Genomic DNA, 20,517 nt, shown 5'->3' on the forward strand with positions numbered 1-20,517 from the left:
GCTTTGAGCTGCCCCCCCCCGCCAGCCACATGCAGGCATGAGAGATCGGACCCCCCCAGCACATCATCCCCCTAGTGGGGAAAAAAGGGGGGTGATCTGATCTCTCTGCCTGCTACATGATCTGTGCTGGGGGCTGCAGAGCCCACCCAGCACAGATCACTCAGCACAGCGCTGGTCCTTAAGGGGGGGTAAAGGGTGGGTCCTCAAGTGGTTAAGCAATGATGCTGGCCAGCTTCCCTGCTCAGTACAGAGTTTTTTTTTCGCAGTTGGACGGAGCAACTGCCATTCACTAAGTGCTTTTGAAAATAAATAAATTCATGAGAATCCCCCATGAAGAGATGGACTAGTCCAAAACCTGTTGCTTCTGTCAGATTTCTACTACCTGCTGTAAGTGACAGCAACATAGGAGAAAGGTAATTTATGGCTCATTTTACTCTGGAAAAAATGTACTTCTTATTTGTATGTTTTCACATATTTTAACCAGTTCACCCCCAAGAGTTTTTACTCTAACGGACCAGAGCAATTTTCACTTGTCAGTGCTCCTCCCTTTTATTCCCTAATAACATTATTACTACTTATCACAAGAAAATGATTTATACCTCGTTTTTTTCACCACCAATTAGGCTTTCTGTAGGTAGTACATTTTGCTGAGAATTTTTTTATTATAAATGCGTTTTAATGGGAAAAAACAAAAAAAAAGATAAAAAAAATCATTATTTCTCAGTTTTCAGCCATTATACTTTTAAAATTAAACATTCTCCTGTGGATAAAACAAATATATTTTATTTGCCCAGTTGTCCCGACTATTAAACCGTTTAAATTATGTCCCTATCACAATGTATGGCGACAAGATATTATTTTGAAATATAGGTGTTATTTTTCTGTTCTGTTTTTTTTTCTTCTGGCCATAATTACAAGCCCCTATATAATAAATTAAAATTAATTTCCCCCCATAAAACATAGATTAGAAAAGGCAACTATTTATTTATTTATTTGAAGCTGATTTTTTTTTTACAAGTGTTTTTTCTTGGGGGGGGGGGGGGGGGGGGGGGGGGGGGGGGGAGGGTTGGAAGTGTAATTTCATCAATTTTATTAATAGTGTGTATGTAATTGTGTATGTATGTACTTTGTACCTGTAATATACTTTTTGGCCACAAGATGGCGCTAGTGAACACTCTGCCGTATAGGAAGTGATCACTTTTTTTTTTTTTTTTACACTTTATTAAATTGTTACAGTTTCCTGTTTTTGTGAATGGATGCGGCCGCTGTTCGCGGTCGCGTCCATTCACTCCAGGCAGTGCAATTGGGTAGAGGACCGCTCGGTCCTCTTCCCCAATCACCCAGCACGGGAACCCGATGGAAACGGCGGCGGTAGCGGCGCAAACACGTGCGGAGCGGCGGCGGGAATGCGCGACGTATTAAAACGTCATGTTGCCATTAACAGGCAAAAGCATGACGTTTTAATACGTTAGTTTGCCGGCAAATGGTTAAATTTTACAATTTTTCGCCATAGCACCCCTTTAAGGATTACTACTATGCAATGCACATATAGAGGTGTTCATTACCAACAATGAAAAGCTAATACGATAGATAAGAAAGGGCACCCTCTGGTCCTGGGGCCCCGATGCGGCCACAACCTCTGCATCCGCTATTGCTACGCCACTGTCAGTTCTCATAGTAATGTAAACCCTATTAACGTAAAGCCTGCCTGTCTCGTGCTGTAGATGCTCCTGGCTCTGAGCAAGGTGACGTTCATGGCATTGAATTTGTTCCTCTAATCTTGTAATCTGTGCCTTCAGCTCAGCTTCTGTCCCTCTCCAGGAGCTCACCTGCTCTGATTCCAAAGAACTGCAAAGCAAAAAGCAGCCCTTTATTGACCTTCACAGCATTTCTGAGGTTACATTCATTCCATCAGCTTAAATATACTGTAGGTTCCTTTCTCACCTTTTCAAAAGATTTTCAAAGTTCTCCTTCAAGAGTTCTTTCTCTTTTTCCAAGTCCTTCACTCGCTCCTGATACTGTAACAAATATATTGTGGCATTAACCATTCAAAGCAGGAAACATTTCACAGTATTATCCAACTTATTTTGTACATGATTAGGACATTTATATAGCTATGTACCTTTGTTCTTGTGTTCTGTAAAAATCAGCAGACCACACTTACAGTATATTTAGAGTTTCAATTAAGTCCCAGTTGAATTTTTCATTGTTAGTAATGATGGACAGGGGACTATGCCAGGACGGCAGGGACTGTTGGCGCATGGTGCGTGCCTCATAGTGCCTGAATTGGCCACACTGCTATAGTGTATGCCCCGTGCAGCCCTAATTCGGGGTTTCGCCAATTACCAGACCCCAAATTACTTCTCCCTTCGACTTGCTAAGGTTCCATCAAACCATAAATAATTGTGGCACATTGCAAACTGCAGGCACTCGAGGATATACTCTGTTTAGGCATCATTAAAAGAGCCACCATTATTCAAACACACCTTCACTGCATTGTCACTGCACAGTTATGGTTTAAACTCTCGAGAATGAGAGTCCTGCATACAGTATATGGTTTCGATGCAAAACTTGTGAATAGATTATTTAATGTCGGCTATCCTGGAAAAGATTTGAAATTGAAAGCCTAGTCCCACTTTAATGATTTAACATACTCCACTCTAAATTGTCCTTCCTGTACAAGTAAATACAACGTCTATAAGAGGGACAGCTCCATCCATACCTCCATCAGCGACTTCTGCAGATTGGCCACATTCTGCTGGTCCAGCTCCAGCACTACAACTTTACTCCGCTCTTCCTTCAGCTGAGCACCGAGCTCCTCCAGCTGCACCAGCACAGCTTTGTGGCTCAAAGTCAGTGATTTCTGCTTCTAAAATGATGGGAAAAAAATCAATAGCTTATTATATTTTAGAACTACTAAAATAGGCTATATGTGATTTAAAAAAATGCATTGTTTAAAAACATGCCTAGTAAAAGGAAGTGCTCGTGTCCAATAGAAAAATGGTGGGGGTGAACACTTCTTTTTACTGGGCATGCCTGGTTCAGAGCTCTTGTATGCCTAGTGTCTATGCACAGCCACCAATGCATCCAACCAACAGTATTCAACTGTTTAACCATATAACACATGTACTAAATAGTACTAAATATTTGCAGAATAGGGAATGGGAGGGACCCTGAAGGCCAACAGGCATTCAAGTGTCCTTTAATTGGCTGTTTGTTACTGCTGTGTTATTTGTATGGTTGGCTCCCACCATCGGGAGTTGCAGAAAATGTTTTCAATATTTCATATTTTCTCGAGTAAAATATATTTTAAAGTGGAGCTGTCAGCCATACGATCTCAGAAAAAAACACATATATAAGTAGATAAATACTTGCTCTACTTATATAACATATGTTTTGCACTGTCCACATTCTGATTTTAGTGATTTTTCTATAGTAAAAAAAGAGAAACTCCTTCTTAGGATTTCCCATTTTGACTGTGTCTATCTTGAAGCCAATCCTGAAATCATTTCCTCCCTTGCTTTGTCTGTATATCATTGCCAGCCCACCTCCCAGTCTTCAGATACTCCCACCCAGCTCTGCAGTGGACAGTACATTGAGAAATATTGGCCAATTAGAGAGGAACAGAAGTGTGGGAGAGGAAAAAAGGAGAGATAGAGTCTTCGGCCAATCTGGCTGCATTAGTTAAGTCTGAGGGGAAAGTAAAGAAGAAAAACAGCAAAACCCCAGCATGCCCTGCAATTTCCTTTATGCGGCAGATGTACCAAATAAGCCAGGGAAACTGGGAATGATGTTTTATGGAGAAGAAAAATAAGAGTGATTTTTAACTTTTGGATTGCCTGGTTAGCATCCTTGTTACTTGTTTACCAGATAAAAATAAATAATTGATTTTTGATTTTATTCCTGACAGTTACTCTTTAAATTGTAACTTTAGCCAAAAAAAATGAAAAGCTTACACAATTACTTTACTTCTCTCCTACAATACAAAATGCATTTTCTTTATTCTTGGCATTGTCCTTGAGGAGATTCCCTTCCTTACTGTTGTCAGTGACATGGCAGGAAGAGGGAGGAGCCTCCCCATTGGGGACACAGGTGATTTTGTCAATGTGATCAGTGTAGTCAGCCATCACAGAAGTGTGCGAGGATTATGCCAGCAACCATCACACTGCAGTGATCCAAGAAATTCACTGGCAGTAATGGAGTAGTTCAGTATCCATCAATTTTAAAAGTGGCATAATCGTAAACAGGACAAAATTCTTTGAAAAACATTAAAGTAGGATAAAAAAGGATAACATTCCCTGTTTGCAGTTTTGTGTTTGAATTTCAGGCAGAGTCGCTATCTACATGGAGTTTGTAAGTCCTCCCAGTGTTTCAATCCTAACTATCTGCTTAGAGTTTGTATGTTCTCCCCATGTTTGTGTTTCCTCCAGGTCCCATGGTGTTCCCTATATTTGGCAAACTGTTCAAAACAGTCTTGAGGTAGGTTAATTGACTTGTAGCTCCACTGGATAAAGGTAATATATGACACTGCTGCTGCTCTGCTGCTCTCCTTGCCACAGGACCAGACCCCCTTAGCCCCCAAGCCTCCCAGCAACCCCTGCCTATTGTTACATGCCTGGATTGCCACCCCCCCAAGGAAATTAAAAATAATCTACACTTTTTAGAGATCCTTTATAGCATAGCAGTCTACACTGTCTCCCACAGAAATGTAATTTGAGTGTAACATACCTCTTGTAGCTCTGTTTCATAAGACTGTAAAGAAAAAGATTTGAAAAGTGTGAAATCAAGCTGAAAAGAACTATTAGCTTATTTACTAAGGCCTGGTAATCGTGCAGATTCATAGCCAACCTTTTGATTGATTGATTTTATCAGACAAGAATGCCAAATCAACATACTGTATGCCTGTTTAATGGCCCTTCCATCTAATCTTTTTTTCCCAAATGAATATCCATAGACTCATATTTTTGTTCCAGTACATTGTTTGCATATCAAACACAGTGCAACTTGTGCAGGATCAATCAATGTCTACCAGTACCGGTATATCATTAAAGGACTATTTTCAGATTTCACTTATTGGTTGGCACAAACTCACATCATTTGAATTTGATCAGAAGTAAATATCTGATTGCGTGTACTAAGTGTAAGAAATGTCTGAGGGGATACCATAACTGATTTGGCAATCCTGGACTGGATGTAAGGGTGTATACACACCTCTTGATTTTATGTCGCCTGTCTGCGATCAGGACCCGATCCCCTTGGGGACATCACTGGCTGGCCTGTACAGACGTGTGTGGGCTGTGTAGCTGACAATGTTCTGTTGCTATGCGATGGATGGAGCAGCACGTGTGCAACGTCACGCGGTGGGCTGGGCAGACAATGCAATCCGTAGTTGCGGGGGGTTAGTTGATCCGCCGGATGGATTGCTTGCAGGTTGTGGGTTGGCAGCCCTGTACACGTGCCTATCGCAGACCCCTTGAATGAGGAAACTGGGACTAGTACATCAATTTTACATTCACTCCGCATTCATACCATAGGCACGTCCTCACACACGTAGGCACCATCATTCATATCTTTATCCCTATAAAGTCCTAATCCTTATTCATATCCTAGTCCATCCCTCCTAGCTACTCGTTTCATGGTATCTTGTCATAGTCAGCTTTTTTTGCTGATAATTCTACATTCCAGCTCTCTCACCATTCACCATCCCCTCTACAGTTTGTCTGCTGGCGATCAAGTTGGCCCAACCAAATCTCCAGTTTTGCAACTTCTTAGGTCAGTGTCTGTTTTTGTTTTACCTTGAGTACACTTAAAGGAACTAGGCATTGCTATTAGCTTAGCTACGTGCAAGTGCACAGTCCCTAAAGAAAAACGTTTTTAAAAAACGATTGTGGAGGATGCTGCATGCATCAGCAATCCCACAACCACACATTTGCAAACCTCTCAGCAAATTGACTGTCATAGCATATGTCCAGCTGAGGACGACAAATCCTTAGCAGACTTCTTTTATTTGGCAGCACAGTGGAAAGTGGATAGCACTCTTGTCTTGCAAGTTGCAGCACCCATGTTTAAAGGACAACTGAAGTGAGAAGACTATAGAGGCTGACATATTTATTTCCTTTTAAACAATACCAGTTGCCTGTCAGCCCTGCTGATCTATTTGGCTGCAGTAGTGTCTGAATAACACCAGGAACAAGTCTGCAGCTAATCTTGTCAGTTCTGACAATAATGTTAGAAACACTTGATCTGCTGCATGCTTGTTCAGGCGCTATGGCTAAAAGTATTAGAGGCAGAGGATTAGCAGAATAGCCGGGTAACTGACATTGCTGAAAAGGAGATAAATATGGCAGCCTCCATATCCCTTTCACTTCAGTTGTCCTTTAAGTTTCAGCCAGGACACATCAGCATGGCGTTTGTGTGAATTTCTTCCAGACACTCTTGTTTCCTCCCACATTCCAAAAACATTCTGAGAATTTAATTAGTCCCTCCCAAATAATTGGTCTTCCACTATGACAATGAAATTAGACTATGACAGTGGTAGGCATTAGATTGGGAGTTTCTCTGAGCGAAGATTAGGGACACAGTTATGTACTCTGTAAACTACTGTATATTTGTGTGGCAATAATTAATCCAGTGCAGGTTTGCTGGATCACTTATGATATACTTGCTGGGGATTCTCGGAGATCATTAAATAAAAAATAAATCAGGCCCCAAAAACATAACATAGGTACACATGATGCAATTTTCTGTCAGATCGACAGCGATCAGCTCCTGATCAATAACGGAATCAATTTTGTACACTACAGATCTGAACATCGATCCTGTAATCAATTGGGAGCAGATTGTACATGTCGGAAATTATCAATCGAGTGGTCGATCTGATTGGAAATTGCATCATGTGTACCTACCATTACAATTACTGTTGTGACTGGTACAGTTTCTGTGCGGATAGATGTTGCTTCTGTGCGGTGGCCTAATGGAATACAAACTTTTCTAGTATTGTGTGTCAGGCCTTACAGAATTTAGTGTATGGCTGTAACAGAATCTTACTATGTGGAGAAATATTTTAGTGGCCTTGAACTGTAAGTGGTATATACTCACCTCTTTCAGCTGCTGGAATTGCTCTCTGAGGGCGCACAGACTTGTGTTCTTCTCCCTGAGCTCCTTCTGCAAACGGATAGTCATCACATTTTCTTGTATAAGCGTCCTGCAAGGATAGTAGGTTTTAAAGATGCTAAAATGACTACAATGTGATCATACATTGCTTCTTAAAGGGAACCCGAGGTGAGTGGGATATGAAGGTTGACATGTTTATTTAATGCACATTGCCTGGCTGTCATGCGGATCCTCAGCCTATAATACTTTAAGCCATAGACCCTGAACAAGCATGCAGATCAGTTGCCTATGACAATCTGACATGATTAGCTGCATGCTTGTTTCAGGTTTGTGATTTAGACCCTACTGGCCAGTAAGATCAGTATTACTGCCAGACAACTGGTATTGTTAAAAAGGAAATAAATATGGCAGCTTCACACCTCGGGTTCCTTTTAATGGGCTGCTCAAACTGGCAGTGGTGCTGAGTGGCCTGCAAAGCTCTGCACTGCTGCTGGAAATGGAGCAGACCCCATATAATACATGGGGGGCTTCCCATCTCCACTGTTCGGATACACATACTTTACATGGCATCCCATCATACTCCTGGAAGTGTAAACAATGCTGAATTACTGCATGGAGAGCCTGGGCCAAGGTAAGGAAGAGGTGGTGCATTGCTTGTAATGTCAAAGTGTCCTCATACTTTACCCTGCATTGCATAAAGAAACTAGACTGTTTACACACCATGCAAGTCTTTGGACCATATCTTATTCCAGCGTGAGAGCTAACTATCACCTGACATCATACGACGATTAGCTGCAAATCCAGATTGTCGGCTTTACTTGTGCTATTGGTGAGCGTGAAGAGCATTACTCAGGCATATAGTAGCTATTCGCTTGTGCGACGCTCCTGTGTACTGGGCAATGAGGAGCGAGGGTTTGTGCCATGGAGCTGTCCTTCAGCACCCCAGCATTGCTGACTTGCTCCCCTGGGAGATCCGCTGAACGTCCCTTATGTCACCTGCCGTCCGCAGCTAGGCCACAAAGGTCCCTGGCACTTAGTTGACATCAGACTTAGCTGACATCAGATTCCCCTGGCACCATCGCTTCCTGTTGCTCTGCGCTATCCCACTGGACCAGTTGGGACCACAGCTCTCCTCTGCTGCTTCCTCTTATATAAAACTTGAGCCCTGGCAAAAGTATCTGCATAGCTTCCCCCAGGGCTCTCCATTAGTCCACTAGGTGGACCAATGAGGATTATCTTCAAAATCACAGAAGTGTCGTACCACCTGACACCTGCCAGAAATGGATTTAGATATAATGGGGCACTAAGCAAGATAGCAGTTTTTGCCCACCACTGATGGTCACCTGGCTTTTTTTGTAAGATTTGGTGGGGGCTAGCATCCACCAGGCCCCTAGATTCTCTCCAGGCCCTTGGCAAGTGCCTAGAAGTACGAATTGTGTACGCAGCTTAAATGTACTTAAACATTATTCAACCAGTTATAGAAGCGCATAACATGATACTGGAGCCCCATAGCATTTTACAAACAATTTTGGATGTCCAAGGCCAAGTATAATATTGAACTGCAGGGCTTACTTGGCTATAATGTGACCAAATCAGTAGTTGATTATCAAATACTATTTCTATCACCATTGATGTGTAATATTTAAAGGGACAATATGACAAAAACTGTAAAAATGACAATACACATGGGGCAGATTCATCAAGCAGTGCAGCACAGCTTAATGACAGGAGTGTGAGCTCAGGTAACGCTATGCTGTTGTAGTGCAGCTAGTGTGCACTGGTTAACTTACGCTCTCTCCTCCGAACTAACGGCCGATCCACTGAACCCGCCCTGAGCGCCAGCAGGTGCAGTGGCTTTAATAAACATGATCCCAGTGCTTTTATTGGCTCAGTAGGCTGCCTTTCACTTGACAGGCAGCCTATTGGGCCAATCAAAGTGATGGGATCATGTCAATTAAAGCCACTGGATCAGTGTGGCAATTGCAGTTTACGCTCATTATGCAATTTACCAATGAGAATTCAGCATTATAGTTTTTCGTCACAGTGCCCATTGAAGTATAAAACAACTAAATTCTAGCAGTGGTCTGTCCTTAGAAAATATGACATGCTCCAGGGACGGATCACACAGAGATACAACACATACCAGTACTTTCTAAATAATAATAATAATAATATGCAGTCCACACTCACCGCTGGTTTTCAGCTTGCTGCATATGCTGCAGAGAAAGCCTCAGCTCTGTCTCCAGGTCTTTTGGCTTTGCTGTAGCCATGTGCTTTAATAGTATAGCAAATCTCTCATCTATGCTACAGTTGTGCCTGCTGATGAGCTGGAACCTGCAACGCAGGAAAATAGATTTATATCTGCAATGGATTTTCTTTAGTTTTAAGGAATGAGAAACACAACATATAACACTGTGTATACTGTAAAATAAATTTACAAAAGCATCATGGAGGATCCTGGAGATGCAACAGAGATAAATTCTGTGTAATAGAGAATAGTAGTAGCAGACATTTGTTGCATGTTCCAGGGCCGATGTGCAGGGCCCTTTTTAACCAAAGGCATTCGAGGCCATTGCCTGGAGTGCCACTGGTCCCGGGAGGCGCCATGCCCTTGGATTAAGACCCACCCCCAGATGAAGTCCCCACCCTGAACAAAGCCCCACCCATAACTAAGGCAGATAACCTGCTTCTGGCCTTCTGCTATGTGTGTGTGTGCAGTAGCAGCAGCAAGTCTAGTGTCCTGAAGAGCAGCAGCATCGCCAGTCCCTGGAGAGCAGACATCACAAGGTCCAGATAGTGTTTGTTGCAGACAGCCTCCATTGTGTCCCTCTGTGCCCCCCCCCCCCATTCATCCCTCTGTCCCCCTTGTGCCTCCTTTAGTCCCAATGTGCCTCCTTCTGTTCCCCTGTGTGCCTCCTTCTGTTCAACTTTGTCCAAAATGCTACATGCAGCGATTTGCACATGCTACACTGCTAGTGGGACAACCCCCATAGGGTTACTAGTGTAGCGCATTGCAGATCACTGGAAAGCTGCAGGCGGTGCAGAATCGCTCCCAGTGGGTCCCAGGCCTTAAAGAGGTTCACAGATAATCTAATCCAGATAAACTACATTGTTATAGCAAACGGAACTGGATTGTTTTATGAATTTGTGACTACAGAAATATAATAAGGTTTTATTATTTTTCACTTATTATTAATAATCCCAAAATTACAAAAGAATCTAGAAAAAATATTGTGCATAAAATATGACAGTTTTGGCAATAAACAGAAATATGTTTGTCATTGAGAAGGAGTTTGTGTACAGTACTTACAATCTGTCAATCTCTGCTCTGACTTCGTCACTGAGACTCTCCCCATAGTAGTCAGTGGGTACTCGCGCTGTGCCAGTGTCTGAACCTTGTACACGCAGACCTGCAATCATCATTTTTCACTTCACTTATAAAACAAAAACCTGGGAAGCTTTGTGATACATGGATGAAAGTGTACATATAGATCTGCAAAAATCCCCAGGACATACAGATAACTCAATTAGCTTCTCCCAAATTGGCCTTGAGGTGCCAATACATTACTCCTATTTTCTTATACGATTGACCATTCGATTTGATCACTTTATTGGACTGAGGGAGAATCGATTCCATTCCATTCTGCTCGATCAATGGAAATTGGACGCTATCTGGTCAAATCGACCAATTTACTTGATTAGACAGGATGGAAAATATCAGTTGATTGTAAAGAAACTGGCTACTGTTCACATGATTTGAATCGACACAGAATCAACAACACTGTAGTTGATCACCCAATAAAGTCAATCGCTTAATTGCATGACGGAAAATTGAGTAATGTATGGCTGCCTGTAAGGTGGCCATACACTGGTAGGTGGCCACCAGAGTCAACCAATAGATAGATCCCTCTGTGACTGAAATCTGATCAGAGAGGGATCTATTTGAAATCTATAAAAACTATGGAGCTGCCACCGCAGTGCTGGGTCTTCTGCCGGCCCCCAGGTCTCACCCCATCTAAAATAAGCTCTACCAGGGCCTGTGCAGAGGGTTGATGGCAGAGTGCACTCAGCTTTATTTTGTGCACTCCTTCTGTTTTCTGTCTCCATTCCCACCAGGGCACCAGTACCCCAGTTAACTTGCGGTGTGTAAGCAGGAATGTACCATACATGCCGCCTGGTCATGGGGTACAGGCTGCACGGCGGCGATGGATGAGGATGCAGTAGGTTCGAGAGGATACAGTAATGATCGAATCTGCTGGGGAAAATCAAATCAAGTGTATAAACACCTTTAGGCCGCTTTTCCACTTGAAGTGAACGTTGCGGTGCCATGCTCTGCCCCCCTCACATCACATTGCATTGGCAAAACACTGATAAATATGACCCAGCAGCGGATTGCGCCAACAGGGTCATAGGCATAGTGCCACCCCCCGCACGCCTTTTGCTGCCTTCCGCTCCCTGCTGGACAAGAAGCACGTCGCTGGGATTCCTGGGTTCCCTGTCATATTTGCATCATTCAGAGCATGCGCACCACACAGCCAACATATTTAAAGTTTCTACACTGCCCATTGACATACATGCATTTGGCCTCAGAAATCCAATGGTAATACGCTGTTGACTTTGTGGCGGGTCGCCGGCGGATTTGGAGCTTCCAGTGCAACACAACGCGGTTAGTTTACTAGTCCCCATACACTTTCTTTGCTGTTGCATTACACTGCATGCAGAAAGGGTAACACAATGCTAAAAAAGTGTATAAGTGTAAAAGGGGCCTTAGACTGATAGACATATGTCTGTGGTAGGATTAGATCGTGAGCACCTCTGAGGGACAGTTAGTGACAAGACTGTACTCTTTAAAGCGCTATGAGTGATACTGTATCAGTGCTATATAAATGTAAACAAATCTGCAAAGACAAAATTAAGTAAAAATAAACAAAGAGGGAATTTACAAATATAAGTGACATAACCTTCTATGCTTGTGATGTTAAATGTTGTAACACCTTATATTGCTTTTAGCTACCTTTTTTGTATTTTTCTGGCAATGTGTTTTTCCTGATGCCAGAGTCTATTCGTGCTGAAATTGCGCCGTATGGACAGTGCTTGCATCCATCTTGCAGCTGCACCCGCTGTTTGTACATAGTCACTCGCTGTCTTAAGGCTTCATTTCTGCGTTCCAAATCCCTCACCCGGTCCTGTAAGTTCTCCATGGTCTCCTCCACCTCTAAGTCTCTAGCGTCTCTCCTCAGTCTCTCTCCTTGTTGGCCAAGATCTGATGTCAGACGAATCAGCTTAGTGGCCATTCTGTATAGGAAAAGGGCTTTTATGTTTCTTAAATGTTCCACATTTGTTGATTTACTGTTCTACACACCAGCCATTTTACTGAAAACCTTTTATTTATTTGGCAAACACAGAATCTACCAATTTAATTAACATGTTTAACTATGTATGGACATTAGGTGAATTTCACCAGAACTGACTATCTGTAACAGAATTGGTCAGTTGAGCATTTCATCTGGAATTGAATGTTTTTACCAGGATGGATCTTCCTCTCTGATTGTAACTACCTGTATTTCCCTTGCCATAGGAAGGCCCATCCCTCTTCCCCTCTTCCTCTATAGGAATGAGCATCGACAGTTAGACAAGCTGAGCTGCAGTGTTTCATATTTGACTTTCTAGAAGTCTTGCTTTGCACATCCAACTACCATCTCATGTCTGTACCCACCATATCTGAAGGTGGCTATACAGTATACAATTAGTAGTAGATCAGGTAAACAATACATATCTTCCTTATATCGATGGTTTACCTGTTTTACCACCATGTACTGATCTGCATCGTTAGAGGTTAGACAAAATTTCAGCAGATATCTTGTCTAATATCAATCTCACAGCTACAGCTGCAAGCTTCATACTAACTGAAGCAGTACAAAGCTGTGTAGAACTATGATCACCCTGTCTGGGACACCTCCCCGAATTTGGTTCTTCGCAGGATGGACCCGGCATTTTTAATCTTCATATGATTGCTATTTCAATTGTAATAACAATTGAAAAATGCCATAGTTTTAATATATTTTAATTAGATTCAGTGTTTGTATCAAATGTAATGTCTCACCTATAAAAAAAAACTATTAGTTTGTGGTCACCTTCTTTGGGGTCACAGAAACATGGCTGATGCCTTCTGACACGGTCTCACCTGCCGCCCTCTCTTATGGGGGATTCCACTTTAGTCACACGCCTAGAAGTGGGAATAAACATGGCGGTGGTGTGGGCATTCTTTTCTCTGATAGATGCTCCTTCAAGCCACTCACCCCCATTCCTTCTCTTTCTCTACCTTCCTTTGAAGTCCATGCAGTCCGTCTATACTCTCCCTGTAACCTCCAGATCGCAATAATCTACCGCCCTCCTGGCCCTGCTTCCTTCTTCCTAGATCACTTCTCTGCATGGCTCCTCCAGTTCCTGTCCTCCGATATCCCTACCATCATTATGGGCGACTTTAACATTCATGTTGACACCAACAATTCTGCCGCCACTAAACTTCTGTCACTTACTTCCTCCTACGGCCTGTCTCAGTGGTCCACTGCTCCAACTCACTCTAATGGTCATACACTTGACCTCATAGTCACTCGTCTCTGTTCTATCACTGATTTCACTAATACTCGTCTCCCGCTCTCTGATCATAACTTACTAAACTTCTCTCTCTCCTCCTCTCTTCCTACCACCCTGCCTCAAGCACGCTCATATACACGCAGGAACTACCGCAACATAGACATGCAATCTGTCTCTGATGCCTTGGCACCTCTCCTCACACAACCATTCACTGACCCTGACTCAGCAGCTGCACACTATCACTGCTCAATCACGCAAGTCATGGATGAAATCGCACCCCTCACCAATGTCCGCCCACACCGTGCCAGTCGCCAACCCTGGCTGACCAAAGCTACTAAACAGTTAAAGGGGTGCTCTAGGGTAGCTGAACGCTGTTGGAGAAAAACTAATACTAATGAGGATTTTATTACTTACAAAAAAGAGTTGAACAAGTTTAAAACTGCTCTCTCTTCTGCAAAACAATCATACTTCTCCTCCCTCATATCCTCCCACTTGCACAATCCAAAGCGCCTGTTCAGTACTTTCAACTCCCTTCTCCGACCACCCCCTCCTCCTCCTTCTTCATGCTTATCAGCTGAAGAATTTGCAACATACTTTACAGATAAAATTGCAAAAATCCGTAGTGTGTTTTCCACGCAGACAACAAACTCCATCTCCACTCCTCTTGTTGACTGCTCTCTTTCCAGTTTCTCTCCACTCTCCGAACATTCGCTCTCTTCCCTTATCTCCAAATCCCATCTAACCGCCTGTTCTTTGGATCCTATCCCATCACATCTCATTCCACAGCTATCCACATCCCTCATCCCTGCCCTAACATCGCTGTTTAACCTATCCTTCTCCACCGGAATTTTTCCATCCTCACTCAAGAGGGCTGTTGTAACACCACTACATAAAAAAACATCTCTAGACCCCACAGAACTTGCTAACTACCGCCCAGTGTCACTTCTTCCATTTGCATCTAAATTACTTGAACGCCACATTCATGCTGAACTAAGTCAGTATTTATCTGCAAATTCCTTGCTTGATCAGTTCCAATCTGGCTTTCGGCCAAACCACTCCACAGAAACAGCCCTCACCAAAGTAGCTAATGATCTCCTCACAGCTAAATCCAAAGGCTATTATTCCATACTCATCCTTCTAGATCTGTCATCAGCATTCGACACTGTCGACCACACTCTACTCCTACAGATCCTTTCATCTATAGGAATAAAGGACCTCTCTCTCTCCTGGATATCTTCCTACCTCTCTGGAAGGTCTTTCACTGTTTCTTATTCAGATCAGGCCTCCTCTTCACATCCTCTGTCTGTAGGGGTACCTCAAGGCTCTGTCCTTGGTCCCCTCCTCTTCTCCATCTACATGCACGGTCTTGGTAACTTAATCAGCTCATTTGGTTTCCAATACCACCTATATGCAGACGATACACAACTGTACCTCTCGGCCCCAGACCTTAACTCCCTCCTCACATGGGTTCCCGACTGCCTGTCCGCTATTTCCTCTTTCATGTCCTCTCGCTTCTTAAAACTTAATATGAATAAAACTGAACTAATAGTCTTTCCACCATCCCTGTCCACCCCTTTGCCTGATATTACAATAAATGTTAACAACACGTCTATAACATCAGTTCCCAAAGCACGGTGCTTGGGGGTAATATTTGATTCTTCTCTCTCATTTACTCCTCACATTAACTCCCTAACCAGCTCCTGCCATTTCCAACTGAAAAACATAGCACGTATCCGACCTTTTCTCTCCCATGACACAACCAAAATGTTAGTACATGCTCTTATTATATCTCGATTGGACTATTGCAATATATTGCTTGGTGGACTTCCAACTAACCGACTAACACCGCTCAATTCTGTACTGAACTCTGCTGCTCGACTCATTCATCTCTCCTCTCGCTCTTCCTCTGCTGCTTCTCTCTGTCAAGCTCTTCACTGGCTACCAATTAATGAAAGGATTCAGTTCAAACTCTTAACCCTAACCTACAAAGCTCTCCGAAATCTCTCTCCCCTGTACATCTCCTCACTAGTCTCCAGATACCAACCCAACCGCAATCTCAGATCTGCACATGAGCTTTTTCTATCCTCTTCTACAATTACCTCCTCACATTCACGTGTACAAGACTTCTCACGTGCCTCACCCCTCCTCTGGAATGCCCTTCCACAACACATCCGCCACTCTCCCACCTTTGAAATCTTTAAACGCTCCCTCAAAACCCACCTTTTCCGACAAGCATATTCTCTAGCTTAGGCCATGCACCCACTAAATAACCTAATTATGCACTGCCTGTACATATACTGTATACATCCCCACCTCTTGTTTCCACCCCATTCCTTTTGTAAGCTCGCAAGGGCAGGGCTCTCACCCTTTTGTGTCATGGACTGTTATTAATTTAATTGCTTGCACACTGTTAGACATTTATACATTTTAGTCATCATGTTAAATCAAATTGTAATCAGCAGTGCTGTATCTTGTATCAGTGTTTATATTTGATGTATATCATTGTCTGTATCATTTTGTATCCCTTGTTTGTTTTCTTACATTGTACAGCGCCAGGGAATATGTTGGCGCTTTATAAATAAATAATAATAACCTAAACTCTTGCACAGCACAGGAGGAAAAGCCACCAGTACTTAATATTCACTGCTGTTGTGTTATTTGTTTAGCCAGATCAAACTGTCTTTTCAGTAGTTGTGAATAGACACTTCAAGAGCTATGCAGGATTTCTGCTGTTTCCTCATACTTAAACACAAAGTGAATCCAGGTTAAGAATTCAGGTTTTTTAGGCTATCCATAAATTGTAATGAAGATTTTTTTTCCATAAAAGTACTCATGCTGTGGCTAACCCTTTAGAGCAGAGAGGAAGTTGTGAGTCTAATTCTACTTTAAGAAACAAAATGGAAGGCAGTGTAACTAAGCACCCTGGAGGGGCAGGTAACTAAGTAAAAAATAACAATCCACCAAGTGGCCAAATGTAATTTTGTCAAATTTTTGTCAGAGATTATTTGCACATCAGTCAATATATGAGAAGCTGCTTACATGCTTATCCACTGTTGTATAAATCCCAATGCTGGTAAATAGATCATCTTCATGTGGGCTCTGCAACCACCCAGGTATCTACAATAAGATATTTTGATGGTAAGTAGAATACCTCTTGATTTTGTCCTCCTGCTTTCTGGCATGTTCCTTGAGTAGCAGATTCTCCTCATGAAGACGCAGGAAGTTGTCCTCCAGTTCCTCGCGGGATAGTAAAGATACTCGGAATCTAATCTTCAAATCTTTCTCTGAATAGCAATTTTTTTTAAACGTAAGCCACAGTGTATAGGATAACTCATAATAAACACAGATCTGGTTAGTTTAATAGCTAGGTAAGCAGTCCTTAGTAACCTACATCAGAAGTACTTTTCCACTATTTTGACTTTAGTGAAGTCAGATGTGACTGCCTGGTTACTATGGTTTCATGAATCGTTGTCCTGCATGGTAGCTACATTAAGTGATTGAAACTCTCACCCTGCAAATAAATGTACAGTATTGTGTTTGTATGTTCTCCCTGTTTTTGTATTGCGTTGTCTAGGAGCTGTGACTGTCAAAGCACAACAGAAAAAAAGAATACAGTCTGGTTACTTAGCTTCCCCTGAATTTCCCTAGAATGTGTCATTAACTTTACATTGCGAGCACATCCATTAATATGATGTAAAGTATAGAGAAAGATGTATTTTATAACTGTTGAAAGACAAAGGCAGATAAAGAGATGCAAATCACTTTTAAAAAGCACATGGTTGGTATAAGGAGTAGGGATGGTCAGTGACATGCAAATAGTTCCAAGTTCATACATTATGCACATCTTAAATGCAAATGTATGCAGCTTGGAAATGGACTAATCAAATGCCACCTTGCCAGGATTTGATTGGTCCATTTTCCAGCTGAATAATTTGTATACAAAATTAGCATAATGCTGTATGAACTTGGAGGCATTTGCATCTCATTGACCATCCCTCGGTGCAGAAGGAGGCCGCGTAAAACATTCACAGACTGATCTTCCTGCACCTCCTTACACCAACCATGTGGTGACTGGTGAATGCTTCACCCACTGTATACCAACCAACCATGTGCCATTCGTGAGGGATTGTACATCTTTTTCTACAAATGTTTATCTTAAAACAGTAACAATAAAAGTTGTATGGCTTATGAAGGTGTGAGACGCTCCTGGAATCCTCTATACCTTGAAATAGATTATTGATGATTCATATCTGGTGATTGCTCCCTCAGTGTGTTAAAGGACACCTAAGGTCAGAAGGATATGGAGGCTGCTATATAAGTGAAACTCGAAAAATATGAATATTGTGCAAAAGTCCATTTATGTCAGTAATTCAACTTAAAAGGTGAAACTAATATATGAAATAGGAACCCTTTGCAGGTGTTTTGGATTAATTAGCTGATTAGAGTCTGACACTCTGAGCCTAGAATATTGAACATTTTCACAATTATTATTATTATTATTATTATTTATTGTATTTATAAAGCGCCAACATATTACACAGCACTGCACAATAGATAAATGAGTTAACATACAGGTAGAACATACGGAAACTCACAACAAGACAAGATCATGCAAATGATTTGATAACAATACAGTGTCATAGGTCAAGATAGAGACTGTTCGAGTCTACAAGAGGGGTGGTTGTGAGTAAGATTGCATAATCAAGCTGGATACATTAGGGAGGAGGGCCCTGCCAGAGGCTTACAATCTAAAGGGTGGGGTGGAGACAATAGGGGCGTCTTTTGAGAGGGGGTCTAACAGAACATATTATGATGCTGGTGTAGGGGGGTATGCGAGCGTGAGGAGGTGAGTCTTGAGAGCTTGTTTGAAGGTATTAAAGGTGGGGGTGAGTCACAATATTCTAACGGTCTGAGATGTTGGGGTTCTCATAAGATATAAGCCATCATCATCAAAATTATAACAACTAAAAGCTTGAGATATCTTGCTTTGCATGTAATGAGTCTATTTCATATATTAGTTTCAATTTTTAAGTTGAATTACTAAAATAAATAAAGTTTTGCACGATATTCTAATTTTTCCAGTTTCACCTGTATTCATTTTATTTTAAACAATACCAGTTTATAAGGTGAAGGGAAAGCAGTGTACCTTTGGTTTTTGGAGATTTCTGGATGAGAGTCCTCGATTGGTTGGTTCCTGTTGTTACATCTGTAAGAGGTATACAGTTCACTATACAACGTACATCAAATAAGGGCACCAGGAAAAAAGAGTGTATAGCCGAAATTGTAAGATATTGTCTATAAAGATATTTTGAATGTTTCTTCATCTTTATCTGATATAGAATAATAAATATGTTAAAATAACGGTAATAAAAATTGCAAAATATCGCCAATAACAATGAAAAGTCAGTCGTAATAAGCATAGTAAAACATTGGTTAATGTTACCAATATTTTACTACAACTAAACTTAACTCCCACACAGAACCCTCCCATTACTGATGCCTAACCCTAAGACCCCCCTGGTGGTGCCTAACCCTAAGACCCCCTTGGTGGTGCCTAACCCTATGATCTCACCTTCCTAATACCTAACCCTAAAACCCCCGTTTTCTGCTGCAAATAACGTTAATTATTATTATTATTTAGTATTTATATAGCGCCGACATCTTCCACAGAGATGTGCAGAGTATATTGTCCTGCCGCTTAACTGTCCCTCATAGGGGCACACAATCTACTCCCTACCATAGTCATATATCTATGTATGTATTTATGGTGTAGTGCATGTATCGTAGTCTAGGGCCAATTTAGGGGGATGCCAATTAACTTACAGTATCTTTACTTATACACTTATACAAACTCCTTGCAGGTGTTGTGCTGGCTGGGATGCAAACCAGTGACCCAGTGCTGCAATGTGAGACTGCTAACCACTGCGCCACCATGCTGCCCACAATAAAGTTCAAAACGATATTTACGATTTTGTAATTATCAAAGAGAATTTCAAAATGATATTTATTGAAACACTAATTCTCAAAATGAAAAATTTTGATTGGACAGTCTGGCACCGCTATTTATCAGGTGCTCAAATGTCTTGTTTGGCGCCCATTAGCTGATATTTTGCATTAGTGCCTATGGGGCGCCTAAATAGTCCATTAGCCCCAGGCACCAAGATTCCCACTATACAGACACTACTCAATAGAGTAATGTGTACTAGGCCTCATAATATGGAATAACTGGAGAGGCAGAAAAATGCAGTACCAAGTCTTACCTTGAATTGCTCTGAGCACTGCAGGCTTACAGTCTGTGTCCTTCACTGGTAGGTCTGAAGCCGTCTCATCCAGCACCGACATATTCACAAAGCGTTAGAATAAATGACTGTAACTAAGTACCCTGGCCACTAACTAGAGTAAAAACAAAAGATGGTATATATAAATCTGATGTAAAGTAAATATATATGCTGAATAATATATCATTAATATGACTGTAAAGTCAGTTCATTCGTGTATTTCTGTATCATTTGCTATTTATTCAGTATGTTCTGATAATTACCTCTTGTCAGTGTCTTTCTGCTTGTCACTCTGTTACTTCTTCCTTTGGATTAGAGAGCTGATAATCTCAGCCCCATCTGCTGCTGATGAGAGATATGCTGGACCAATCAGACGCTGAGCTAAATCCTCACAGGAGACGAAGTGTGTCCCAAAGAATGGAAGCAGCACGCTATTTACTCCATAACTCTTCAGATATAAGCCACAGACGCAGATTTCTTTATATTAAATATTTAAGAAATATGTTGCGTAGATACAAATTTTATGAGA

General features: G+C 41.8%; 1 protein-coding gene across 4 annotated transcripts in view; it reads right to left on the bottom strand.

Moving 5' to 3' along the window:
- RPGRIP1 (RPGR interacting protein 1) overlaps positions 1–20,308 on the bottom strand; it is a 64,913-nt gene extending 44,605 nt beyond the window's left edge. For 2 of the 4 annotated variants that reach the window (XM_068241467.1, XM_068241486.1), the window contains exons 1-12: positions 20,252–20,308; positions 19,971–20,103; positions 18,857–18,916; positions 16,862–16,994; positions 12,128–12,408; positions 10,424–10,523; positions 9,304–9,447; positions 7,099–7,204; positions 4,729–4,752; positions 2,723–2,869; positions 1,945–2,018; positions 1,709–1,848 (exon numbers count right to left, since the gene is read on the bottom strand). In XM_068241467.1, coding sequence (XP_068097568.1) covers positions 1,709–1,848; positions 1,945–2,018; positions 2,723–2,869; positions 4,729–4,752; positions 7,099–7,204; positions 9,304–9,447; positions 10,424–10,523; positions 12,128–12,408; positions 16,862–16,994; positions 18,857–18,916; positions 19,971–20,052 — 1,291 coding nt within the window. In that variant the 5' untranslated portion in view covers positions 20,053–20,103; positions 20,252–20,308. Of the gene's footprint in view, positions 1–1,708; positions 1,849–1,944; positions 2,019–2,722; positions 2,870–4,728; positions 4,753–7,098; positions 7,205–9,303; positions 9,448–10,423; positions 10,524–12,127; positions 12,409–16,861; positions 16,995–18,856; positions 18,917–19,970; positions 20,104–20,251 lie in introns of those variants that run through there. The other 2 variants (XM_068241478.1, XM_068241495.1) reach the window with 2 other exon arrangements.
- Positions 20,309–20,517: the final 209 nt, after the last annotated feature.

This window comes from Hyperolius riggenbachi, chromosome 1 (assembly GCF_040937935.1).
Source record: "Hyperolius riggenbachi isolate aHypRig1 chromosome 1, aHypRig1.pri, whole genome shotgun sequence".
In the NCBI taxonomy this organism is placed as follows: domain Eukaryota; kingdom Metazoa; phylum Chordata; class Amphibia; order Anura; family Hyperoliidae; genus Hyperolius; species Hyperolius riggenbachi.